General features: G+C 39.1%; 1 protein-coding gene across 4 annotated transcripts in view; it reads left to right on the forward strand.

Annotated features, from left to right (window-relative positions):
- The first annotated feature begins 5 nt into the window (after nucleotides 1-5).
- Nucleotides 6-27,777, forward strand: part of LOC107311577 (coiled-coil domain-containing protein 170) — a 50,615-nt gene continuing 22,843 nt past the window's right edge. For 2 of the 4 annotated variants that reach the window (XM_085541483.1, XM_015858194.3), the window contains exons 1-7: nucleotides 13,532-13,641; nucleotides 15,102-15,175; nucleotides 16,315-16,342; nucleotides 19,862-19,993; nucleotides 21,783-22,039; nucleotides 25,535-25,679; nucleotides 27,412-27,597. In XM_085541483.1, coding sequence (XP_085397609.1) covers nucleotides 13,585-13,641; nucleotides 15,102-15,175; nucleotides 16,315-16,342; nucleotides 19,862-19,993; nucleotides 21,783-22,039; nucleotides 25,535-25,679; nucleotides 27,412-27,597 — 879 coding nt within the window. In that variant the 5' untranslated portion in view covers nucleotides 13,532-13,584. Of the gene's footprint in view, nucleotides 78-1,523; nucleotides 1,630-1,947; nucleotides 2,190-3,506; nucleotides 3,673-4,925; nucleotides 5,667-13,531; nucleotides 13,642-15,101; nucleotides 15,176-16,314; nucleotides 16,343-19,861; nucleotides 19,994-21,782; nucleotides 22,040-25,534; nucleotides 25,680-27,411; nucleotides 27,598-27,777 lie in introns of those variants that run through there. The other 2 variants (XM_085541484.1, XM_032443217.2) reach the window with 2 other exon arrangements.

Consider the following 27,777-nt stretch of genomic DNA (forward strand, 5'->3'; position numbering starts at 1 on the left):
CGCCCGACTTCCGGGGGGCGGGGCAAGATGGCGGCGGTTACGGCCTTACCGGTCTCCCTCTCGGCCAGGTTTAAGGGGTCCGTCGGGGCCCGGGGCGCTCGTTACCGGCTGCGGGGTGAGGGGCAGGAGGGAGACGAGGGCCCGGCCTCGGCTTCCCACTCGCCCTGAGGCCGTTTGTGGGCGTCGGGCCTTCCGCAGGAGGCTCGCGGCCTAGCGGCTTGTGCCGGGTGGGGGTGGAGCCGGGGGCCGGCGCTCGGCCCCCTCCGGGCGAGCGGGGGCGGTGCCGCGGCTGGGCCCGTTCCGGGCGGCGCCGGGAGGTGGCGCTGTGGGTACGGGGCTGGGGCCGCCTGAGGGCGGGCGGCGGCTCTCCGTCCCCGCTGTGGGTGCGGGTGTCTTAGGCCGACAGTGGCTGTGGGAGCCAGGGTGGGGAGGGGCGGGGTGTTGAAAGGGCTGACAATAGCAGGACACGGGGAAATGGTTTTAAGTTAAAAGAGGGAAGTTTTAGGTTGGATGTTAGGGGGAAGTTCTTCACTAGGAGAGTGGTTAGGCCCTGGAACAGGCTGCCCAGGGAGGTTGTGGATGCCCCGTCCTTGGAGGTGTTCAAGACCAGGTTGGATGGGGCCCTGGGCAACCTGATCTAGTAAAGGTGTATGTTTGGTGGCCCTGCCAGGCAGGGGGGTTGGAACTACATGATCCTTGAGGTCCCTTCCAACCTGGGTCATTCTTTGATACTGTGGTTCTGTGGGTGTGCACTTCCTGCAGTGCTTTGTGGGTGCTGCTCTGTGCATGTGTGAGTTGCTGTGCTCAGGGCTTTGGTGCACGCAGTAGAAAAGCTGTAAAAATCATTCTTCCTTATGGGTTACAGCTCGTTGTGGCGTTGTGCATGTCTTGTTTGCCATCTTTCCCCTAAAAAAAGCAATCCAAAACAATAGCAAGAAAAACCACCGAACAAAAGCAACCATAGCAGTAAATGGCTTGATTATTATGTAAAATAGAACGCTATGTCTATATATAAACTCATTTAAGTTCACGTGTAATTGTGAATAATATATACTTACATATTGGAAAGCAAGCAGTGTGGATTTTGTTGTAACTAACACTAAATATACCTAAGCTTAATGCAGTTCTCTGTGCTTCTAGTTTTATGCCTTTACATCTGATAGCAACAACTGGAGAATGTGTTTTAGCTTGCAGTTAACCCCTGTTTGTGTCCCTGTGGCAGGGCCAGTCATAGAATCATTCAACTGCTCGGGTTGGAAAAGACCCTAAGGGTGATCAAGTCCAACCACAACCTAACCATACTACCCAAACTCTAACAGCCCTCTGCTAAATCATGTCCCTGAGCACCACATCCAAACTGGTTTTAAAGATTTGTTTTTTCTCATTGCTGTCAGCTGCTTTAGGTGTGCAGAAAATGACTTTTAAGGCCACGCTATTAAAAAACATCATACAGTCTATTTAAAAAATAGTAGATATTTAATCATTTCCTCTCAGTAATAAAATGTTGCTGCTTTCCTTTTTAGATCCTTTGCATATATTACAGTTAAAGACCGACTGCCCCAGATCCTCACAAAAGTTATTGACACTCTGCATCGACACAAAAATGAGTTCTTTGAAGAACATGGTGAGGTAAGAGTGAGGTTTCTGCTTGCCTGGGATTTTGTTTTTCCCTGACTATTGGAGATCCTTTCTGTACATTTGTGTTTTCTGTTCCTCTTAATTAACAATAAGGTCCGAACTAAAAAGAAGTCCGATGTGTGCTTCATTTTGGGATGTTATGTGTGTAAGGAATGTCATTCACCCAAATGTGTTTGGTTGAATCAAGCTCTGAGTTGTTCTGGGTGTGGTAGCTAAGTCTTATCATGTATTGATTTCCTGAAATATTACTCTATGTTGCTATAGGAATAAGTGTCCATTATAGGAACTTTTGTTCTTTGCCTGTTTCAGAAGGGTGTTGAAGCTGAGAAGAGAGCTATATCCTTCCTTTCCAAATTACGGAATGAACTACAGACAGACAAACCTGTGACTCCCCTAGAAGATGATCTGCCCGATGCTGCCCTATGGAACCAATACCTAGACTACCAACGTAATTTATCCAATGGAAATGGAGAACCAAGTTGGTTTCAGTCCCCTTGGTTATTTATAGAGTGTTACATGTATCGAAGAATTCATGCAGCAGTAACACAGAAGTAGGTATTTAGTTTGGTGTCTTACTCTGCAAAACATTATTATTTCCCCTTTTTATTTTGGGAGATAGGAAGACGTGGGCAGTAAGAGAAATGAGAACTTCAAGCTTTTTCTATATTAATTTCCCCCTGTCTCACACCTCATATTTAAAATCAATGTTCAGTAAATTTTGAAGTTAGTACTTTTTATTATGCCTCAGCTTCTGTGACTCTGTGAAGTCTCTCAAGTTTGACTGCTTAGCTTCACCTTGCAGACTACTGTATGGTGAGGTCTTAGAAGTTATTTAGTATTTCTAAAAGTCTAGAATTACATCTTGAGGTATATGTTACCAATCTACTGGACATTCTTAACTTGTTTTGCTACTGCTGGAAATCTGAAGTTCTTACTACAGAACACTCAGCTTCAATAGTCTGCGCTGTTCATTCTACACCATCATCTTTGTGTTTGCAGCCCATGTGTTGCATCAAACTTAAGGAGCTGATCCTGGTTAAATATAACTTAAACAGGAAAAGTTTCTTGTGCTGGTACTGTGAAGATGTAGCAGTACATTGTAAAAGGATAGGAATTAACAGTTTTAGGCTTAAAAGCTTTATGCCCATAACGCTATGGAGACAGTAACACAGTAATGGATTTCTTTGTTTCTATTGGTATATTGCACAATTTGAAATCTTGCAGCAAAAAAAAAAAAGTCTCCTGGATTGCTCTTAAAACAAACATTTTTCATTAGCAAGCTTTACAGTTCTTGGTCTTTATTATTTGTCCTCTCTTAATTATGTGGTTCAGTATGGTTCCTATGATAAGTTGATATTTCTAATATATGACAGGAGCTGGATTATTTCGTCAACTTTGGCATATTAATTTTCTGAAGTCTTAGTTAAAAGCTTTCAAAACAATTACTTACCACTCTAAGAGACTTTGGTATGGGAAATGCACTTCAGAAGGCACAAATCCAATTAAAAGTGGGCCTACAATTCACCGTGCTTTTTCACTTACAGTTTTATTTATCTGTGCACAAAAAATGGAGCTCGTAATGGTTACAGTATGTGCAGTCGTGATAGAACACTTGTTCACTGTTGGAGTATGTTGCTAATAATTTCAAGATGTCCTGTATGCTGTTTGTTCCAGTAAGATATGTTATCAAGTTTTTATTGAAATATGTAAGAATCCAGTATGATGAGTTGAAACTGGAGAAATCTAGCAGGAGTCCATAATGTGCCTTAAAAAAGCTGAGGTCTGACCTTTCCTTTTCAAATGTTTCAAGTGCTGTCATAGAAAACGTGGAAAGTATGTTAATGCATTCATTCTCTTCTTATTTTTAGCCCACCTATTGGCAGCTTTGACGTATTTAAGGAAGGAAAGGCTCAAAATTTCTTCGAATCCCAAGAGGCTATTATTGCTTTATGCACTTATTTTCAGGAACTCCTTAAAAACATCAAGGATTTAGACGAAAAGCAACTTAAGGGGGAACTTTTTAAGCTACTGCAGGTAAACTACTAGTGCTTCTCTGTAACAAATGAAAGCTTCAGGTTATAAGGAATTTGAGTTTGCATGGAAATAAAACTACAGCTCTTATGTTTGTAAAATATGTGATGAAATCCTGACAGATATACTGTATTGCTACTTTGGGAGTATTTATGTTTTGATGTTTTATGGCCTCAAGTTGCGCCAGGGCAAGTTTGGGTTGGATATTAGGAAGAACTTCTTTACAGAAAGGGTAGTTTAAGTACTGGAATGGGCTCCCCAGGGAGGTGGTTGAATCGCCATCCCTGGTTGTGTTTAAGAGCCGTTTGGATTGGTGCTCAGGGATATGATTTAGTGGAGGGTTTTTAGAGTTAGGGTTCTGGTTAGGCTGCAGTTGGACTTGATGATCTTCAAGGTCTTTTCCAACCTGGGTAATTCTATGGTTCTATGATTCTATGATAACCTGTACTAAGTTTGATGTTTTCCTTATACCACTGATCCTCACTGTGCCTTTGAAAAGTTTGCTTGTTCTCCCTCAAAAAAATGAAAGCTTCTCTAAAACACCTGAATCAATTTCCATATGGCCCTTTTGTTGTTTAACCATAACATTTTAAAGCAGTTCATTTTACCGTCGTTTTAAAAACCTTTAGACTCGCCTGGAAAAAAAGTTAGATCTCTGTTGGCCAGAAGTGCTTTCAAAGCTTACAACTATTCTTGGAAAATAATGCATCTGGGTAGAATACAAAATATCATAGGATTATGATAAGTTATATTGTTGGCAACAATGCACATGGACTGTTTGATCAACCTTTGTAAAGAGTTCATTAAAGCGTACTTTTAAGTACTCATAGAAAAAAAAATATTAAATTCTGCTTCTTACTTGATTTCATCTAATAAATTAACATGCTTCTATTACTCCTTTTTTTGTCTTCCCTCTGATGGTTTCTGGAATTACTGTGTAGAAAGTATACATTATAAGTTTTCAGGTGTATTTACGTCAGTGCGAAATGTCTAACATGCTGATGCATGTTTCTGATACCTGCATAAGGGCAGAGCAGTGTTTAGTTCCTTCCAAGAATTGTTTTTTCCAGTATTGAGATTATTGTACAAGAAGTTGCACTTTATTTAAACTTGGAAGAAAATGTGGATTTAGAGCCTTTATGTCCCTAAAATAGAAGCAAATAAAAATCTTTAGGTGTGTATGATATTTGGAATGTAGCTATTACAAGGCTTATCAACTGTGATTTTTGTGTTTTCTTCTCTCCCCCTCTTTCTAGGTGTCACTGTGGGGCAATAAGTGTGACCTTTCTTTTTCAGCCGGTGAGGAAAGCTCTCAGAAAACTAGTCCTTTACAAAGCCTGGAAAACATGGTACCTTACATCATAGTGAATGATATGGAAAAGCTTTGGTCACTACTTATAAATGCCAAAAAAAGCAATACAGATAAGTGTATTGTTAGAGTTGATATAATCTTGGATAATGCTGGATTTGAACTTGTAAGTGATCTCGTGTTGACTGACTTCTTGTTATCGTCAAAGCTAGCTGATGAAGTCCATTTCCATGGAAAAAGTATTCCCTGGTATGTGTCGGATACAACAAAGAATGATTTTAACTGGACTATTAAACAGCTTCAGGCAGCTAATCATATGTGGATGTCTAGATGTGGGATAAACTGGGAGGGCAACTTGAAAAAGGGCGCTTGGGTTTACAAAGATCACATGTTTTGGACTTTGCCACATATCTATTCCAGCATGGCTGAGGTTGCTCCTGATTTGTACGCTGATCTACAGAAATCAAACTTGCTTCTTTTTAAAGGTGATCTAAACTACAGAAAATTAACAGGTGATAGAAAATGGGAGTATACTGTTCCATTTCATCAGGCCTTGAACAAGTTTCATCCTGCACCTCTCTGTAGTTTAAGAACGCTGAAATCTGACACTCAGGTTGGCCTGAAGCCTGGGCAAGGTGAACAAATCCAGGCTTCTGACCCGGAATGGATGATAAGTGGCAAATATGGGGTAGTTCAGTTTGATGCTACTACCTGATTCCAACTAAATGGTTCATAAAATCCTAACAGCTAGATGTAGAAGACTTGTGACTGCTTTCTCTGTTTGGCTTAAGCAGTGATTCTGTTTGCACTTGTTTCCAAATGATTTGTTGTCCCTTAAGACATTGATGTTCCTTAAATATTTTTGAGCTGTCTTTGTATACGTAAATTGTTCTGCATTTCAATATATACTTATTTTTTTTCCCTAATGCCAGTGGCTGATGTTTAAAATGAATATTTGGTTGTCTATTTTTTCCCCCTCATCTGTGGGTATGAGAGTTTATGCCTAAGAAGTGAAAAATCTACTTCAGAAACCATTTCCTTAAGCACATCTTAACATGTATTTACTTGCTGCAAGATAATTTGTTCTTTATGTGCCATACATTGCATGAAAGTTAATATTTTAGCAAGTACATAAATAAATCCTTTTGAATGTGGTCATTGCAGGATCGTATTTTAAAACTGTTTGAGGGAGTTTAATTGTACCTAGACTTTATCACAAGAATTACTTTTTACGTGTTGCTTGTGTCAATGGACAAATCACTTTCAGTGTTTTTAAATAGTTATCTTTGCTTGAACATGGTTAGCAGTATAATAAGACAAATGTTTTTAGTAAATACTGATTTAGAATTTAGAAACTGAATTTAAATTTTTGATTTTAAAACATGAATGACTGTTGCTATTTATTTTTGTTGGTAAGAGGGAAGTTATCCTATCTGGTAAGAAAATCAGTAGGAAAAAGGACAATTTCATTTTAAGAGTGTGGAAGGTATTGTTTATTTAAGGATATTTTACTAAAAACAAGATGAAAAATAAACAAAAAGAAGAAAAAAAAACCCACCAAACACACAAGCTTGAAATGAAGGTGGCCTTTACGTTGGTGATTGCGGTTGAATCATTTTTGCCTCTTTCAACTTATATGTATTTTAGAAGGATACCACAATTTATACTGGGGAAATGCAGCCCCATTTGCACTGAGAAGTACAGTATATGTCAGAGGTATATGCCATGCAGGTTGCTGGCAATTGGAGTTACATCCTAGTTTCTTCTCCTCTACTCCAGTTTCAGGTTACCTCACACTGAAATTGGGTGGGGATTTAGTAACATTTTTGTGTTTTTTGTGTTTTTCATTCTTTCCCCCCAGAATGTAAGGAAAGGAGAAAGACTTTAACTTCTAAACAAAGAACTAAAAATGGATTCTCTCAAGTCTTAAAAGTATTGGTGGAATTAGGGCCCTTTATAGAAGAGCTGCAGGTTTGTTGGGAAATGGTGGTAAAAGTCTTTCTCTCTGTCATGTTGTCTAGGGCTTCTAACAGCAGAACTTACCCCCGGTTACCAAGGACATGATGTTATTGAGAGGAAAAGTAGATGATTGGTAGAGAATCTTCCCCTTCTGTTTTATAGATACAATTAAATCTTATACAATAAGGACACGGAAGTGCCCCGGTGGCGCAGGTGGTAGGAATGCTGCATTTCAACACCGGGGCCCGGGTGTTCGAATCCCCCTGTGGTGCAAGTGGTAGAAGTGCCACGTTGCAGCACAGAGCCTCGAATCCCAGGGGTTGGACTCGATGATCTCTAAGGTCCCTTCCAACCCGCACGAGACTATTACTATTACTATTCTGGAATGCTCTGGCAAGAGAATTAGAATGACTCTATGGTGAAAGCTGGATTAAAAGAAATTTCTGCACTCATGGTTAAACTAAGAGAAGGGTAAACTTTAGTAGGTCTAAAGAAGTTGGAGGGGGAAGATGGAATATTTGTAGCTCTTCTGGGCTTTGAAATGAAACTGGAATCCCCTTCTGCTAAGTGAAATCACTGGCAAAGTATGCCACATTTATCATTCTAAAATGGAGAGAATCAGTTGCTGCTACAAGGACTGTTCATATAATAAAGATCTATATAGTAGTTGAAAATGCTCCAGTTACTCATGACTTTGATTATTTGTGTTTGTGTTCTTCTTTCTTCTGACATCTGAAAGTATAGTAATATATTTTAAAGTTGCAAGGTCAAATATTCAAAAACTAAAATGCTAGGAATTTCTTCAGGCAAGGTGGTAATGGAGGTGGTGCTCTAGTTTTGAGAGGTGGGCTTAGTGCTGTCATCTCCCTTCTGCCACTGGTTTAGTACTCTTAGAAGATGAATTCACATTCATCGTAAGTTGCATGATTAGAATACGCAAGTTGGAAATCCAGTTAAGAGAGCTGAAGGTCAGATAGCTCATCTTTGTCTGTAGGGAGCTCAAAGAAGCTCCGGTTTTGGTGCTTTGATAAGATACATAGATGTCATGATGAGTCTGGAGCCTCAGCTCCTCATCCTTGAGGATGCTGTTAACTTTTTTCAAATGCACTTTGAAACAACAGCTTTGGTCAAGAGCTCATACAAAGGTGGATGTTGTGGAATACGTGCAATAAAAGCTTTCTGTCTTGTCCAAAGAAACAGAATAATTAATGGAAAGAGCCTGACTTGTTTGTGTACAGATTATTTGTACGGTGCTCACTTAAACTGCTGAAGAGGTTGAAAAGTGTGTAATGAACAAGAAGAAAAAAGGGTTGTTTCACTGTTAAGGCAATCCTTTGGTTAAGAGGTGAATCTATTCCCATTTGCAGATGCTGAGAAATGTTTGCATTTTTATCTGGCTGTTAATCTGACTCTATGTTCCCAAGTTGATTTCAGGCTCTTTACTTCTGGGAACTCAATACAGTAAGTACTCTGACGTCATGATAGGTAGTTTTACAAGTTCTAAACCACTTAGGAAATGCATCAGTAGTTGCACAGTAGTACTGAGTCTTCTTCATGGAGGCTGTTGTGTTGATGTTTGTGGGGGAGCAGGATTTCCTGAGTATTGTAGACGTGTAGTTCTTAGATTAGTACTTGAAATGTAATGTAAGGCATGATACCACACTGAAGAAAGGAAAGAGTTCAGTTCTCCAGTTCATAAAGTGAACATATATTTAACCCCTCACAAAGAGAAGCCTGGAAATTTACATGTGAAGATAATAGAAAGAATGCACAGCCATATATTCCAAATTGCTTGGCTTCCTATAGCTTTAACTACAAAGTGCCATTTATAGACAGAATTTAGCATGCATCATACCTTTTTGTTTTTTGGTTGGCTGTATTGTTGTAAAATTTGCATTGCTGATAAGGAAAAGAAGTGATGCTGAAATGCCAGTGTTATATTCGCCCATGTCACAATGTAGTGTTATTCTGGCGAGGCATTGTGCTCCTCTGTTGAGCTAGTTACAGTTTAGTTGAAAATACAAGTCCAGTTATAGTTATTCATTGTTAACTACTTGTGTTAGTGCAGCTTTGTGAAAGGGCGACACGTACCTATAGCACTTAAGTGGAATTTACTGTTGCTAGTATAAAGCATGTATTATAGCAATAGCATATGCTATAATACTGCATAATTATTTTCTTGAGTCTTCAAGAAAGTTGCTTCTGTACAGCAGTCACAACTGATTGCCCCAAATGCTTCTACAGCATAACTCAGGAGCTACAGATTTGTATAGCAAATTCTTGAGGTTTTATTTTCCCCCATATGCCACTTGATTACCTACATCCAAAATAAGGGTATTTTCAGTGATTCCAAGGACCACAGACCAGTTTCTTTTGACTGTTTTTTATCCTACCTTTTGAGCAGCTGTATTTGTAAATCAGTTTTTGAGAGACAACGATGACTTCCATGTGTGATGAAACTGTAGAAAAGTAGCGTCACAGGCACAAAAGAAACCAGTGCATGAAACTAAAGACTTGACAATCCATTAGGTAAGATATAAACAATAATTCTGTATGCGTTTGAATCTGTAAGATGAGGCTTTGTAAAATAAATTGATGCAGAAAATAAGTTGACTGTGTGACTGGAAACTGTTTGAAGAAACAAATTCTGTAACTGTGTGCAAATGTCAAACTTCATACTGTTTCAATGGCTGGAAAAGCAACTTGAAATAATTCAGGTCTAAGTTCCTGGTATTTTTTCTCTGAAATGGATTTTATATGATGCCAATAAAGCTTATTTATCCACGGAGGTTTTGAAAGAAGTAGATAAGAGTATCTCATATTTTTCCTTAATATTGCCATGTCTCAGTAAAAGTTTTACCTTGTTACATTGCCAATGCTGTCGTTTGTTTCAAATCTTTGAGAATCTGTTGACATAAATGTGACAACTTCTTCCTAAGGTTAGTGCAGCTGGGGGGAGTTACCAGGGTCCTTTCCCAAACCAATAGGTACTCCATATATTTTCAACAAAAATGGGTTGTATTTCAGAGTTTCAATCCATGCAACTACAAGATTTGATAAATTATTTTGTTTATGTGCACTGCTGATGTTCTGAAAACCTTAATTGTTGCTGCTGAAATAGTTGCTTTAGAATTCCTAGTCTATTGCCATTCATTGTTGAACTACTTAATTCCTTGTTTGACATGAATTATATTTATCCCCGGTATTCTGTCAGCATCTGAAAAATATTCACTCTGTTGCACAGAAATTACCATCATTATGTGTTTTTACTCTTAAAAAATTACATTGTATATAACATCTGAGGCGGAATTTTGTACAGAATTGCTCATTTTTAATTCAATATTTTGTTTGCTTAGAAGCCTTGTTTATCCAAACTTACAGAGTAGAAGTATAGAATGATTTGTCTTTTAAGGCAGAAATAACCTATGACTAATCTGACGAGTTTTGAAAGCAACTGAAAATATACTGTTTGAAATGTTTCTTTTATTTCTTTACAATATGGCAGCCAGCATAGTTGATGAGTTCTTCTATACAATGGACAACTTTGTTGTTTTGGTTTGTGTCCAAGAACAGCGTTTCAAACCTTTCTGAAATCTAATGATTTTTATTCTCGCTGAGTCAGATGCATTTCTATTTCTGTTACCCCTGGAAATAGAAGAGGTGCATTTATTCCATAAGTCAGCACAGGCTAATTAATTTAAATTGTGGCTCAACCTCACGGCTGTGAATTCTGCAGATAAATTGTAAGGAGGTGTTTTATTTATACTTGTGGAGGAAACGGACCTGGGGGTACTGATTGATGCTCTGCTGAACATGAGCCGACAGTGTGCCCGGGTGGCCAAGAAGGCCAACAGCATCCTGGCTTGCATCAAAAACAGTGTTACTAGCAGGAACAGGGTGGTAATTGTCCCCCTGTACTCGGCACTGGTGAGGCCGCACCTCGAGTACTGTGTTCAGTTTTGGGCCCCTCACTGCAAGAAAGACATTGAGGCCCTGGAATGCATTCAGAGGAGGGTGACGAAGCTGGTGAGGGGCCTGGAGCACAGGCCATGTGAGGAGAGGCTGAAGGAGCTGGGAATGTTCAGCCTGGAGAAGAGGAGGCTCAGGGGAGACCTTATTGCTCTCTATAACTTCCTGAAGGGAGGTTGTAGTGAGCTGGGGGTTGGCCTCTTCTCTCATGTAGACAGTGACAGAACTAGAGGGAATGGTTTTAAGCTGTGCCAGGGGAGATTCAGGCTGGACATTAGGAAAGTATTACTTCTCATAAAGGGTAGTCAGGCATTGGAATGCACTGCCCAGGGAGGTGGTGGAGTCACCGACCATGGGAGTGTTCAAGAAACGTCTGGATGTTGTGCTGAGGAATATGATTTAGCTGGAAGTATTGGTAATGGTTGGACTGGATGATCTTCTAGATCTTTTCTAACCTTGATAATTCTGTGATTCCTGTAGCGATTTGGCTCATTTGGCTTTTTTTTCCCCTCACTTCCATGAAATAACTGTCGTACTGTGATTGTATAAAACACATGTATTCAGTATTTCTGCTTTTGTCAGTTTCCATTAAACTCCTTTCACACTTCCTATGAAGACATTGTTATGCTTGCATAATTTTTTTCATCTTTTTCAGGATTCTACCCACTTCTTCCAAGTCTTTAGTGAAGTCAAATATTTGGAACTAAGGGGCAGACTAATGTAAGATATACAGAGATGTGTATTGGGGGTTTAATGACCCCTCACAGTGTCTTCTCCAGTTCATCTAAGTTTCACGTGGAATGAGGTGTGCATAAAAAAACCCCAAATGGTTGACATTCTCAATATGCTACTGATGTAAATGGCTTGAGGTTATTTGGTTTTCTTTATATAGCACCCATCAATCAAGGACTATTATTTTCAAAATCAATATTTTGATTCAGCCTGAATTCCTTAGTGGAATGTTTTGAGTGGCAGGTATTGCACTCCCTCAAATTATCACAGTCTTTTCAGTGCTGTATGAAATTTCTGCTTTTCCTCATCTTTGTTCTTTCCCCTTTGCTTATTCTTGCTACAGTTTAGTACTTATTTTTTAATTTCTTTTAAGCCAGATAATTTTGTAACTTATAATACATGCTATCTCTGCATCGGTAAGGGTGTAGAAGTAGCTGAAGTTTGTCTCTTGAACCAGCTGTGGCACTGCAGGATTAGTGATGGGGGAAGAAATGCACTCGAGCACACAAGAAAGTTGGGAGAAAGTTTCACAGTCATTTAGCCACACATCTTTACAGTGCTCTGGTAGTGGGACAAATACTAAACAAGAAATCTTTGTCTAAGTATGTGGAAGGTTTGTGCTGGCTTTTATGTATATTATATATATATATATGTATATATATATCTATCTACCCACACAAATTTAGTTTGTCAAATATTGAATATATTTGAATTGCAGAATTAGTTCTGACTTTATTATGAATAAAATAAATAAAAATAATACCAGCTGTAGCTTTTCCATATTCTTCTCTGGAAGAAGAAACTGAAAGAAAGGCGTCATACATCTTGTTAACTCTTCACCTTCAGTTCTGGAGGAGAAGGGTGATTTTTCTCAGATTTATTGAAGTTTTGTTGGCCTGTGTTTATTTCTGGTGGAAAAATGCTTCTGTGAGCTTCTCTTCATAAAGAGAGTTCACTACTAGGCTCTGAGCTCTCTTCCCTTTTGCAAATCAGAGAGAACCTCTTGTGTTCTCCACCACCTGCTGGTGGGCCAAGATGCTGTTGCTGCAGTTTTGGGCTCTGTTTTCCATCACCTGTGTGGTATATGACTCAAGACATCTTGCTCTGCTCTAGGTGTGCTGGTTGGCAGCTGGCTGAACGTGAGACCATGGTGTATCCAGGTAGGTGAGCCAGCAGCAGCCTGTCTTGAGTCAGAAAGTGTGGCCAGCAGGACTGGGAAAGTGATAGTCCCCTTTGCACGTGGCACTGGTAAAATCATACTGTGAGTACTGTGTTCAGTTTTGGGTCCCTTGCTACAAAGACATTGGGTCATTTGAGTGTGTACAGGGAAGAGCAACAGAACTGATGAGAGGACTAGAAAACAAGGCAGCTGAGTGTGGCTGAGTTTGCTCAGTCTGGAGGTGGTTAGGGGACACCTCATCACTCTCTACCTGAAAAGAGGCTGTAGTGAGGTGAGTGTCTCTTAGGTGACAAGTGATAGCATGTGAGGAAACAGCCTCCAGTTGTACCAGGTGAGGTTTGGATTGGATATCAGGAAGAATTTCTTCACAGAAACACTGGTTAGGCATTGGGATCGAACTGCCCAAGGAGGTGGTGGAGTCCTCATCCTGGAGGTAATAAAGAGATGTGTGGGGATGACACTAAGGGACACAGTTCAGTGCTGGGACTCAGAGGGGATGATGGTTGAGCTCAACAATTGTGAAGGTCTTTTCCAGCCTAAATCAGACTATGGTTTGATGCAGGTGTCTTTGTGGCACCACAGTTTGCTGCTGTCGTGTTTTGAAGGAAAAAAAGAGATTGTGGCTGTAATAGGGGGGGTGAGTGCATGTTGACCTTAATCTTCAGATCCAATGTTAGCATTACTCGGAGCCCCGCCCGGCCGGGCCCGTCCTGGTCCCGCTGCCCGCCCACGTTGCCGTAGGAACGGAGTCGCCGCGGCCGCCGCCATGAGCGCATCCAGGGCCGGGTCCCGCGAAGCCTCGGTCGCTGCTCGGCTCGTTCAGGTACCGGCCGCGGGGCGGCGGCGTCCGCCGGAGTGTGGAGGGCTGCGAGCAGCGGCCCCTCTGGGGTAATGCGAGGCGGCTTTGGCCGAGCGCCTTCCTGGTGTCCGGTAAATGCGTTGGCTGCTTCTATGGAGATTGCCTGGCCGTACGGCAGGCTGTGAGCCGCTCCTACCGCTTATCTCTTCGATTATAAATTTAATTTTGTCCTTTTTTTTTTTTTTTTTCTTTTCTTTTTTTAAACAGTTTCTGCAGCTGCAGGGCTGTACGTGTCGGTGGGCATGTGCTTCAATCCCACCTCAGCACACTCTGATCGTTAGAGCTTATCTTTCCAGATTCAAGGACAAAAGTTTTCCTTGTTAAGTGCTGCAAAGGGAGGGTCTGCACAGAGCAGGAATTTACAGTTATCTGAGAATTATTTCTCTGTGTTTTCTTGATCCTTTGAAGCTGGTTTGCTGTCTTTGATGTGGGTTTAAGGGAGACACTCCGGGATATGAGTTGGAAGGATCCGGCTCATTCCTACTGTAGATACGGCAGAAAACTTGCAGCAGTTTCTTATTGTGAAGAGAGAGCTATCAGTGCATGAACAGCTCGGTGTATCCCCAAAAGCTGAATGGCACATCTGTAGCTGTGCAATGTCGCTCTGAGGCGCGAGGTCAACACACACAACCTCTGTTGTGTAAGACTGACTGCTGTTCCCTTCAGTAGGATTGCTTTGACCTGATCACAGAGTTTATGTTAATGCTGCTTCATTATAGAATTGGCAGCAACTCCATCCTGCATCCTACTGACCTGAAGTCAGGCAGGCTGTGATGGTAGTAATGTCTATGAGCACAGTAAATAGTGGGTGCTCAAAAGCACGCTGCTAACTATGTATTTATGAACTGTAGTACATAAACAGCAAATACAACTGCAGCACTCACCCGTCTTGACTGTGTTTATGCATACACGTTTAAATGTATTAAAGATATTTAGCTTTCTCTGAATGCTGTGAAACACAATAGGCATCATAAGAGAACTGCAAGGGTAGCATTCCCCCATGGTCTGTTTTTAAGCATTTTTTTGTTAGCAAATCTCTTACAAAACTCATTTACTTCTATTCAGCACTGATGAAGTAAAAACTTTAGAACAAGCAATCTGTGAAAACCTCTACACAAGCACTGAGTTTTGTTATACCTTATTCTTTATTTTATTAATTTATGTATTTGTTTTTGCGTTAGCTATTGCCATTCTTACTATTTGGAGATGAAACATCGCTTTCTCCTCATTATTCACTTTGGGAAAGCAGTGACATGAACTCCCAGGAGAGACAAATCTGTTAATTTAGTCATGCTGCCAAACAGTGAAGTAAAAAAGATGCCAGCATATTAAATAATATTTACATTGATTGATATTGCTACCTTGAGGTGATTGCTCTGTCCTATCATAATACATTTATTTTAATTTTAATTTTATATTTTTAGATGCAAAGTCACCTCACCCCAACAGAGAGGATAATGAAAGATGGAAATGCTTTTACGGCTGCTGGTAGTAGAGGGTAAGACTGCAATGCTGGTCATCATGCAGCTTTCATCTGGGCCCGTTAATCAAGCCTCCTCAGTAGAGAAACAACCCTGGACAGTGATTTTTATCTTGCAGTAATACCTTTTTAATGATTGCTGCAAAGGGAGGAGGGGAGGGACAGGCAGTACCCTACTGAAAGGAATTTAGAAAATCTCTTTGGTAATTTGTTTGGGCTGTTCAGAACAATTTATTTTTGCACGTTTCTGGAATGGCACACCAATGCATAAAAGCTCAACAGACATATAACGAAAAGAGAACACGCATCCCTCCTATAACTCAGTATTTCAGAACTGCATACACAAACTGCAAGCAGAGAGTTGGGCCAGTTACAAGAACAAACCAGAGAAAGCAAAGAACTCTTCACAGAGTGAGAAGTGATCAGAAGTAATTGAACATTTCTTAGATTTTGGAGAATATGAAGGGCAAACTGACAAATTGGAAATAGTTTTGAGTCATTATTTGCAACTTTTAAGATTGGTGTTAGTAAAGCGTTACTAATAGAAGTATTTTGAGATCTCTGAAGGCAAGGCAAATTGTGCAAAGTATTACTGAGAAAGAAGCTTACTTTGTTTGTTTTTCTTCCAGAAAATTATGTTAATTAGAATCTGGATGGCAATAAAGCTTTAATATTATGTTTCCAACTGTAGTTGGAATAGATGCAATCAAATCACAGCATTTAAGCTCTCCTTTCTCAGCAGCTGAGCCCATGAAAAATGAATCTGGATTATTCCTTTTGAAGGGAATCAGCCTCCTTCACCTCCAGTAGCAGGTTTAGGACTAAAGTTTCCTTGTGATTTCTTACGTTACATTTGGTGTGGATTTTGTTTCAACGTCACATTCAGCCCAGCAATTCATATTGGTTGTTATCTTTGTTCTGGTTGCAAGAAATAATAATGAGCCACGCTGCTGTGTTATGAAAATGCATTACATTTCCAGAAATTAGAATGATTTTAATGCATGTATACCCACGTGGATATAAATTAGTATTAGAAAGAACATTACAGATTCAGGATTTATTTTGTCTCATAGAAAATAAGCTGTTATAATATTTTTCAACCTCTATTGTTGTTTTTGTTTTTTTTTTCCTTGTTTTGTTCATTTGTTTTTTAATAGGAATGAAGGAAGAACAGAGTCCACAAAGGTTAGTGAATTGTTACTTATTTTTGTTATGCCAGTCCTAATGTGAAGAAGAAATCCCAGCCCTGAGTGCGAAGCCCAACAGTGTGGGCAAGAGGCAAGGAATGGGCTTGGCAGATCACTTGGTGTAGTGGTCAGTGGATAGTTCTTGCAGCTTTCTATTTTGGTAGGGTTCTGTTTAGCACTGCAAGTGAAATAAAAACTAATTTCTTGCAGGTAGATGGGAAGAGTTTAATGAAGTCCACAGTGTGAATGGGAGAAACACCCAATACACATACTTCTTAGAGCTGATGGAAGTATAATACATGAAGGCTTTTTCTGTCTGTTGCCTCTTATTCCTTTAATGCTTTATTCACTTAACTGTAATCAGCGTAAGTTACAGTACTCCTGAGACTCTACAAATCTGAATTTTCCAAAGGGTAACAAAAGCTCCACATGTGCATTATAAATGTTACCCCTGTAGTAGAGTCATGCCCAATTAATTGCATTGTTTTGTGTATGACTATTAATCAGATTTATGAGTAGCTGCTGGCAAAACATAGAAAGCTATTTACTTGAGTATTAAAATATGCACACTCCCTGCCAAAAACACTACAAAATCATACCAGCCTTTTGAGTGTGGTGTCACAATGATTGGCTTTATATTTGCTAAGGTGCTTGAAAATGCAGAGATCTGTTTCCATAAGCCTCACTGGAACAGTACATGTGAAATGGTAATTCATGTTGTCTTTTGCACCTGACTTATTTTAAAGCTCTTTAAAATCCTTCTAGATATGTATCTTTACATCTTCTAAAGTGCTGATTATCTTAACATCCATCCATGTTTGTATGACAAATGTGGGATTCAGAAGTTCCAGCTCTAAGGGGCTTTCTTACGCTGATTACTGCTGATGAACGAGTCTTCATTCTTCAACCTTGGTCTGCAACTTTTTTTTTTCTTTTCATTTAAGCAGTTTTGAATGTCTCCTTTCTATAGAGTCAGAAGTGACTGTGTTTGTTTAGAGAAGAAAATATACATCTGTTCAGTAGTATAAACATGGTTACATACAAAATAATATGGTGTCACTGTCTGCGAGCACCCTTCATGGTTTTGGAGCCCTGCTATATTACAGAATGAAACAAAACTTGGCCTCAAAGAATTTCACCTGGTTATTCAACAAGTATATAAACAACAAGTGGAGTAAGGCAATAAAGAAAACAAAGTAGCAAAGAAGATGGTACATGCCTTACTTACTCCCTCAGAACTATGATAATGTGTTGAGAAAATTAGGAGCCCTTTTATCTCAGAGACTGCTTGCTGTTGTGTGTGACCATGAGCTGTTCTGCATGTATCTATTTGGCTTGACAAAAGTGGTTACTCCTTTGTGAAACAGAAGGGCTGAGGGTCTTTAAGGAGATGAATGTGATTAAACTTGATGGATTTAACCCAGTGTCTGCTACTGAAGTGAAGAAAGATTAAAGAGTTGACAATATTATAAAAGATAATCCAAAGTAGTTTATCTTCTGCTGCAGTCTGAACTGGTAGTTTTGTGTTATCCCTCTGGGAATTTTGCATGTTTATTGATAAAGGGTTATTTTACTACATGTTCACCTGTTTAGAAAACTTTCAATTTTTTTTTTTAAATATTATTTTTTATTATTATTATTTATTTTTTTCTGTTTAGAATGGATAGGAACTGAACTTGCAGTTTATCTCATCCTGGAAATCAGTGTCAGTGTAGAAGAAGCAGAGGGGCCACATGTCACACTTTAACTTCAAGATAGTATGTGCAAGAGTCTCCATTAACCTCTGGTAAACTTTGGATGCTCCAGGTTTCTGGCTTAATGAAACCTTACAGAGCTTGGAACTTTCTTATCAAGCTATCGCATGGTTGTCTGCACAGGCAACACATTGCCAAAGCTGAGATAAGGAAAGGCATCCAAGCTACACCCTACTTGCTTTAAGAAAGGAAACTGCTGACAGGGAGTTCTTGGGAAGAGCTCTGTAACTCCATAGGGGACAATAAAGTTGAAGTAGACGTTACTGGCCGTGGTGTGTAAACTGTCAAGACTGCTGCAGTACTTGAGAACTGGAGGAAAGAAAATGTGGTGCTATTTTTTTGTTGTTTTTAAACATTTATCTTGCCCTTTTATTTTTTTACTTTTTTTTTTCTTTTTTCTTTTTTTCTTGTTGAGAAAGCTTTGTTGAAAGCACAGTGTTGAGTAGACACCCTGAAACACTGTCCAGAAGTTTCTGTGATGTTTTAATAAGTTGTAAGCTCCAGTGGTCAGGTTGCATGTTTTCAGATTTAACCTGTGTTGTTTTCAGCTAGATACACATTCTGTTAATCAGGTAACATCAATTGCTGATTATATCAAGCAGCTGGTATTCTGTGTATTTCCCAGCAGTCAATTGTGACAACACAGCACAGCTAAAAGAACTGCAGTCTTGCAAGTGGCGTGAATGAGATTGTGTTGGGAGCACAAAGCCAGTGCTTACCATCTGTTAGAAGGATTTAAGAATGGATGAAGTCAGTATGGTGTAAGGGAAACTGTTGATCACAGCCTGAACCTCTGATTAACCATCTGAGGCAAGCGACAAGTCAGCTGTGAGAGCACAGGTGAAGGTAATTCAGCTGTGCTCCCAGAAGGGGTGGAGCTTGACTCCACCTCTCCTAGATCCCATTTAAAGGCTGACCACCACTAAGGTAACGTTTATTTCTGGAGATTGCTCCTTTGTGGAGATTTTTGTAGTGAGCCTCAATATTAGTGAGCATCCATCTCAAATTAAAGCCTCAGCACTGGTGAGTCTTTTCTTAGATACCCTCTAGTTATTTACTCTGTAATTACAACTGTACACTTGTCTTATTCTAACTATACGTATGGTAATAGTGATTGCTGGGGGAAAAGGTACCAGCATTGTTCAGAAACCTGAAGTGATGTCTGAACTTTATGGAGTCTAAAAGGACCTTTAACCTTGACAGACTAAAAGTAAGAGCACGACTGGGTAAGCCAAAAAGTAACTTGGAGAAAACCAGGATGGACTATGCATTTGACAAGGCATGGGTTCATCAACCCGGTAGGGAAGCAATAGAGGTGAGATATGATTGAGAGGTGCAAAATCATGAGGTGAAGACTGTTAGCCTTTGCTTTTTATCAGTATTTATCAGAGAAGTATTTCTTCCAACTGAAAAATCAGAGAGCATGCAGAGTAACTACAGTCTGAAAACCAAAGTGGCTCTTTGCATAAGACACTTGAGGACTCTTTTGCCCAACAGTATTCTGATTAAAAGCTGACATAGGTCAAAGGAGAGATGAGAGAGGTTTGTAGTAGAGGAGTCCTTAGAGTGTAGTTGGCTCATGTAAATAACAGAAAGGCCTTTCTCTGATCAAGGGTACTTTTATTTGAATTTAAATATTAATCATGTAACAGCCATGTGAGTGGCTCTGCTGATATACTCTGTACTATTTAGAGAACACTGAAGCAAAAATGTTTAAAGATGCAAAAATGTTTAATGGATTTGTTTTCACACTGTCTTCTTAGGAGTCTTGTGATCACTTTCTTTTGGATATTCCTGTCACCAGAGAGCAGATGAACCACTATCGAGCTGCTGCAGAGACTGCTCAGAGTGAACTAGCAGCACTGTCAGTGAAGTATGACTGTGCCCATTCAGAGGTATACTTAAAACCACCTCCAATTGCTTCTCCATAACTGAAGATTTTCTTTAGTACATTTCTGCAGAGAACAGAAAGTACAAAAATTATTTGTTTTATTACAAACTTTCTGTAGCACCTGAACCTTAAAGAAGAGCATCAATTAAATATATTTCACCATAGTTAGCTGAGTATGGGAAACAACAAGAATGTGCAATACTATAGAAGAATGAATTAATAATACAGTGGAGCGTCCATCAGCTAAGCTTGAATTTGACCAGTTGATCCTGAAATTACTCCAGAGATCCTCTACAGTTATCCAGGATCATTTCATGTTTCAGAACTCATGAAGGATTTCATGGTCTCAGAATTTTTTTACTGGGAATCTTGAATGACTTCATTGCCAGCATGACTGACTGATTTATAGACTCCTTCAGCTCTGTTTTTGTAAGGCAAAAGAATAGGCAAGAAAGCAGCTGTTCATACTCTTGTCTAAGACCTTCATGACCCAGCTGAGGTCACAGCCCAGTTATACTGAATGCTCTTAAAATTCATGATATTGGATTATTCTTGTGGTTTGTTTCTTTTACCTTGGAACTGACTGCAGAGGCAATAGTGAAAAATATCACATTTTGCAAATGAGTTGAACTACAGAGAAATTTTAAGGTTAAGAACAATTTAAGCTACCGTAACTTGGCCCAGCTGCCAAATAAAGCAATCCTATTGTTCCTTCAGCTACCCATTTCCTTCCCCAGACTGCCCCATCCAGGTTCTTGATGTTTGGCTGTGGTCATAGAATCACCAAGGTTGGAAAAGACCTAAAAGATCATCCAGTCCAACCGTTCACCTATTACCAATAGCTCCCACTAAACCATGTCCCTCAGCACAACATCCAGTCATTCCTTGAACACCCCCAGGGTCAGTGCCTTCACCACCTCCCTGGGCAGTCCATTCTGGTGCCTGACCACACTTTCTGAGAAGTAATATTTCCTAATGTCCAGCCTGAATCTCCTCTGCCACAGCTAGAAACCATTCCCTCTAGTCCTATCACTAATGATGCAAGAAGAGGGCTGACCCCCAGCTTGTTATAGAAGTTATAGAGAGCAATAACATCTCTCCTGAGCCTCCTCTTCTCCAGACCGAACATTCCCAGATCTTTGTCTTCCTCCTTAAAAGGCTGTCTTGCTGTTTCTGTGTAAGTCTAGTTACATTTCAGTGAATTATATAACCAAACAATAACTATTTGCTTAAGGTGAGAAGAGGTTGCCTTATAGCACAGCTCTCAAAAGTTATCTTGGCATTTGGGTACGCAGCAAGTCATCAAAAGGCTCCACCCTTATAAAAGAGGATGGTGTTACTGCAGCTTTCTGCAGCTACAAATTGTGGAATAGTGCACCAGAGCTGGGAACAGGGAGGAAGTATGCAAAAAAAGTGGGAATAGCAGTGTTAATTGCTGTGTTTTATTGTATATGCATAGGTGAGGTGAATTAAGGTTCTGCAGGAGAACTAACGGGCATTTTCTAAATTCTGATATTGCTAACAGATTTATCTCACAGGCAGAGATTAATGTAAGAAATTGTATGATATGACGCAACAGCAACTTTTAATTTCTCTTGTATTTTCTAGTGACATAAACATAGTTAACTCCTTCCATTTAGTCTCACAGTGGTAGAATCTTTTCACAGAGGACTGAATCTTTTGTTCCAGAAATATTTTTTCTTGTTATGTTATTGAAATTTTAATGTTTGTATTTTTCAAGCTGTACAAAATTATTCTTCCTTTTAATGAATTTTCTTGTTTTCTGTTTATAGCTTCTTGAACTCAGGTCCAGAATGATCTCAAAAGAAACCTCTTTAAAAGAGCTGAAGTCTGAAGCTGAAAACTACAAGGAAAACAGTGCTAGACAGGCATCTCTCCTCTTGTCTTTGCAAACCCGAGTTCAGGAGACAGAAGAAGAGCTGAGCATGGTTGTGGCTTCTAAAAAACAGGCTGAGCTGACAGCTCAGGCAGCACTGAAGGAAAACTGGGAGCTGAAGGAGAAGCTTCATGAGCTAAATGCCAGACTTAAGTAAGATTAATGTGAGATAAGAATTTTTGATGACAAAAAGCTGCAATGGTAAACAGAAAATAAGGTGGTGGACATACTTAATTGCAAATCTGAGTCCTGTGTGTTGCTTTGCGAAGCGATTCTACTTGAGTGTGATGGAAAGAACAGAAACTTATATCTTGGTTTGAGTTGTTAGACCTGAAATGGGACTTTAAGAGTTGTGTCCTACAGAGAAGGAATCAAATAAGCCAGCTTGGTTAAACCGCAGTATATACAAATATGAGTGTGGGGGACTGTTTGGATGCAGCAGAAACAATAGGTATAGTTTCCTCATTCAGGTGTTTCCATGTGTGTCATTGAGGAAGAAATGCATTCTATGCCTTTCATAGCGGAGCTCAGATGAGCAGTACCTGCAACTATAGTCTAGTGCTCTGGTCTGTCCTCATCATGTGGTGCCTTTTGCAGATGTTACTTGTCAGGTGGATGGGCCACATAGTTGATGAGTGGTGGTTCTGTGGTACCACACTGGTCTCTTTCCTCTCATCTGTGTCACAGCTGGAACTGGAACAGTGTCAAGTGAATTTCTTCCTTTGTATAAAGCTGTCTGTGAGGAACAGTGTAATGAAATTATAGTAAATTCTTACCTATACCACAACAGGGTATGGTATATCTATTCAGGTACACATACCATGAAGGGAGTATGTTAATGTTTCTTCAACTTTGAATAAGGCTACCTTTCTTTGTCTGACTTTCTTCCTGCTTTCTGGACCTCACATTAAGAGCTAGAAAAGAGTTAACCAGATCTCTATGTTTCCTAAATCAGTATTTTGTACAGCTATTCTAGGCTTTATGAGTTAGAAGTGGATAATTATTTTAGCATCTAGACAATTCCAGTACAGTCCACTTGTCTATGACCAGCTGAATTGGCAAATGACCTTCCTGAAGAGCGCTCAATTTGGTAGGCAAAGACTTCAGATATAATTCCACTATAAGCAAGGAGATAGTAAAGCCAGAAAGCATATTTTAGAAGTTTAGAAAACACCACAATCTCTAAGAATATGGTTGTGAAGATTCCTTAAATAATTTTTTTTGTTTGTCTCACTAGGAGAAATCTATCAAAATTAACCTGTTAAAGTGATAAGGTCAGTTTTGTGTAGTATAAACCTGCTCTGTCTCTTCCAGTGTTGTTCTGTCATCTAGTCGGCTGCTCACTTTTACCCATGTCCAGCACTTCCATGTGTGTTGCTACATGGTTGTCCCAGGGTCTACTCCATGGGAAAATTAACCAAATAAAAATCTTAATTTCTGGTTCTACCAGTCCCAGGTCTAGTTGGCTGCACAATTTGGTGTACCACCAGACTGCTGGCAAAAGGGAAACGTCAAGGGGAGGGTGAGTCTGCTCTTCCGGAAGGAACAAACATGTTGGATTAAACTAATGATGAATCCATGCTTTCAAAGCTTTTTCTCATCCTTTACTGATGGTTACAGGTGCCACTTAATACCAGTCAATGTATTGATTTAGTGAACTGTAATTTATTCAGACCACCTTGGTTAACATGTAGCTGTTCATAATTAGATGTTCAAGATTTTAATTGGAAACCACAGATGAAAGGGAAAAGCAAGCCAGTAGACATGAAATACACATTTGTATTCTATATCTTTGGGATCGAGTTATATTTAATGAATTGTGTGATCAGCTTCCAAGATGTACATACTCCCTATTAAAAATGGTACTTTTCTACTCAACAGGTCCATTGCCAAAGTATTTTTAGAGTCTGAACTGTGAAGAGCTTTTCTCTTTCCCCTCCCTTTTCTATGCTCATTAGTTCTGAAGAGCTAACAAAACTGTGAAAGAGCTGTGTTGTTTTTTTTTTTTTTTTACAGGAACGCCTATTTTCTAGGTGCTGCCACCTTTAAGACTGTACTGAAAGTAATTAGGTTATTTGTAGAGTTGTCAAGTATGTGTTTTGTACTTCTGATTGCTTATTTTTAGAACCAGTCATAGTTTTGATGAGGATGTACTTTGATTTATGGAGCCGTAGAAGAGTTTGCATGGCAAACAGGTAGTCAGCCTACTACAATATTCTGATATGAGGTCTGCTCTTAAAGCAATGCCTCCTATTTTATTATGTTGGCTCACAAAGTTAGAGGCGGAAAGCTGCAGAGGCTGACCCTTCCTGACAGTGGTCTGTTACATTTAGCTGCTGTGTGACAGATGGCAGCAGAGGGACAGTCTGACAAAGTGGTGTCTGACACGGAAGTGTGTATGAAGCAAAGGTGTGTCACTGAGTTATTCCATGTGGAAAAAATTAGAAATGTGGTAGGATTAACTCAGAAATGGCTGACACCTTGAAAACTTGGTGCAGTGCTCTCATAAACAGGTGTTTGGCAGGTTCAGTAAAACAGTTGCTTTAGTCAGCTGTTTGGTGATATGACATATCTTGCTTTATTCCAGTGTTCAAGTCTTTCTGAAGACCTTGCTGTAGAAAGTACCAGGTTTCTCATCTGGAAACTTGATAGATTTGTTCTGAGCATACCACTTTAACTCTCTCTGATGTAACTCGAGAGGGAATCTGAGCTGAAAGTTGCCAGTGTTGTTTCTGTGTTGTATGGCATCATCTCTGAATGCTATTTGGAATTAGCAGGTGCTGTGGACAGCCTGACAGTAGTTCTTTCCTGCAGGATATGCTGGGAGGTAGACAGAGACTGATGTCCCAGGTGTATAAACTGTTTCTCCTTCCAATCAGAATGGTACAGGTGTTGATATTTGGACTACATAAATTGTCATTTTGAACTTTGTGGGAGGGGATTATTTGTTATTGTCTTTTTAGTTTTACAGGGGCAATACCTCAGTGTTAATAGCGTCACGTGCAAGATATCTATCTACGCATTTGCTGTCTGTGCTGTCTATGGCAATAAATGTTTTCCAAGCTGGTCCTTATCTCTGGCAATGGGAAAAGTATAGACAAATTTGTACTGCTTTGTGGGCTGTTTCTTCTTGCAGAGAACACTTACAAATAGATACCTGCTGTTGATGTAGGGTAGGACGGGTACGGTACTCTGGATGTCCTATGCTTCCCTGTTTTTTTGAACAATCAGTTTCATTAGAGGGGGATGTGAAGTGCTTTTAACATATTTTTAGTATAATATGATTGATCTCTTCCCTTTTAGTTTTTCTGAGCTTTTACATGCAACCTCCATTTCTAATATTGTGAGGGTTCTATTGACACTACTTGGTTCATGTGTTTTATGAAATCCTGTACTGAGAATGCAACTGTAAAAGATACTTTGAAGAGCTAATCAAAGGTAATGATAAGAAGTGTTCTCACATAAGTCAACTAACTAAAGTTACTCGTATAATATATAAAGATAATTATATAACATTTATTTTTCAGAGTTTATTTTGCTCTGTACAGAAGCCAGAAATCATCTTGGGATATATTTGCCTAGAATTCCGTTTTGGAGAACATTTATTCTGATTTATTTTTTATTTTATATTTATTTTTGTCTGATTAGTAAATATTTGAATGAGTGTGAAGAAAGCAAGAAAGAATCTTATAGGATGAGCAGAAGGTATGAAGAGCTCTTCTCACAGCTTTCTGAATTCTTGGACATAGACATCAAAGGAAAAGAGAAACCACAGGAACATTTAATGTCAAAGGTGATTATGCGTAGGCAAGAGTTTTTGTCATACATATGGACAAGATTTATTAAAACCTTTTACCGTGTTTTAGGAATATACTCAGGAGTAACTAAAGTAGCTTAATTAAAAAAAATGGCTTGACAAAGAAAGAATTCATCCATCATGTGGAATTAATAGAGGAATATTTGGTTATCAAAGAAATAAAGCAAGTGATGAAGATGGGAATTTTTGTGTTAATGTGCTGTCACTTAAGACATGTTTTTCATACTGGCCTGATTTTCAAAGGTACTGAACATTAATTGACTTCAGTGAACTCAGTCTGGTCTTATCTGTAAAATACTTTATCAGCCTGTAGTTCTTAAGTACAACCTTGATTTAAATATAAGGTTGAAACCTCTTGTGAAAACAATAACATTGAAATCACTAGGTGACATGTAAATTTTACTGCTTATTTTTAACACTAATCTCAAACTGTCATACCATTCAGTAGAAACATCTGAAATGGTACTTGGCTAAGACAACCTTAATTGTACCCTTTAATGATGTAAATCACCGTATGGTGTTTTGGAATGTGTTATTTTTTTTGAGAATATTTCTGAAGTTCTGAAAACAGAGCTTCCATTTAGGATAAAATTGTTTATTTACTCTTTCAGCTTTTCTAGATACTGTTGAGGGGCAATTTATCTTAGTTTTATTAATTTTTCCTATTTCTGTCTAGTCTTCTCTCTCCCTAATTTTCTTCTTGAACACACTAAGAACTTTGAGAATTTCTCTTTCATTAGATTTGTTCTTTCATTAGATTTTTTTAAGGACCTCTTAATGAATTAAGACTATCTAAATATGTGTCACAATGATTTACTGAAATCCTTGCCCTCATATTACTAGCATGCTCTAACTGTAACAGTGTAACAAAACTTGCATAGTTGTTACCAGAGGCAAAGATATTTGTATTGTTATATCTCTTACATGCTTTAAATCAAATAACCAGAGATTTGTAAGTGTATATTTACTTCCCCCCCAGCCCCCTTAACAATATACTAATAGATCTAGTTGAGAAATCTATTTTGCAGCACATTAGGTAAACTTAGCTACCAGTCAAGGTACTTTTTTTTCCGTATGCACTCACTGAAAGTGCTCACACTCATCTACTCCACTTCTTGGAAATGGCATAATGTACCAAAATAGCCTCAGAATCTTACTGGAACTACTCTTTTCTCTAAGGTACCAGTTGTTGAGCATTGTAACCACCAGGTATTTGGCCCTTCCCTTGAATATGCTCAAGAAATAGCTGTTGCTAACTCCCTTTGTCTAAAATGTTTCAAGCCTAAAATACGGCTTTCAGTTTCCTATTCCAAATGAGAGGCATAAATCTTAACAAGCCAAACCAAAATGGTCTGCTTTTCACATGAAGGTGGTTATACGATCTGTTTTCGTTTTCTGACCTGCTCCACATCAAGTGCAGATACTCATGTCAGTAGCTCTCCACCTTTTTATTAGCTTATATAGATTATGTGGGAGTAAAGTTGAACCACGTTACGCTAAGACATGGGTTTCTGGGGGAAATATGGGCTACAGTTGTTTTTCTGCTCTTTTACAAAGAAATAGTAGAACAGTGCAATTGTAAATCTGACACAGAGGCCTTAGAAATACCATGTATGTACTAGGATGATTAAGAGCTGTATAGTGTGATGAATAAACATCATTGTTAAATGCTTTAGCAGAGTTACTTATTTTTGAATTCTCATTCTAGGCTTGTGAAATATGTAAAGAAAATGTGGCACTAAAAGCGCAGGTTACTGCTCTTCAAGAAGATATCAATGGCCATGAAATGGAATCCAAGGCTAGTAGAGAAACTATCATGAGGCTTGTTTCAGAGGTGACAAAAGAGCAAAAAAAAGCAGCAGGATACTATGAAGATATGGAAAAACTTAGTAAGGTACATAACTTAAGGATGTGCATGCTTGTTTAATTTGAAATTGCTCTTTAAGTAATATTTAAGTGATATTGCAGTTTTTCTGAAGATTCTTTTACTCATTTTCTTCAAGAATTCTAATGACATGCAAAGGAATTAATAGTATTCTATTTTACTCTTCCTATTTCTCTTAAGACTCTGGAA

This window comes from Coturnix japonica, chromosome 3 (assembly GCF_054131305.1).
Source record: "Coturnix japonica strain WE chromosome 3, WE-NBRP24, whole genome shotgun sequence".
Taxonomy (NCBI): Eukaryota; Metazoa; Chordata; class Aves; order Galliformes; family Phasianidae; genus Coturnix; species Coturnix japonica.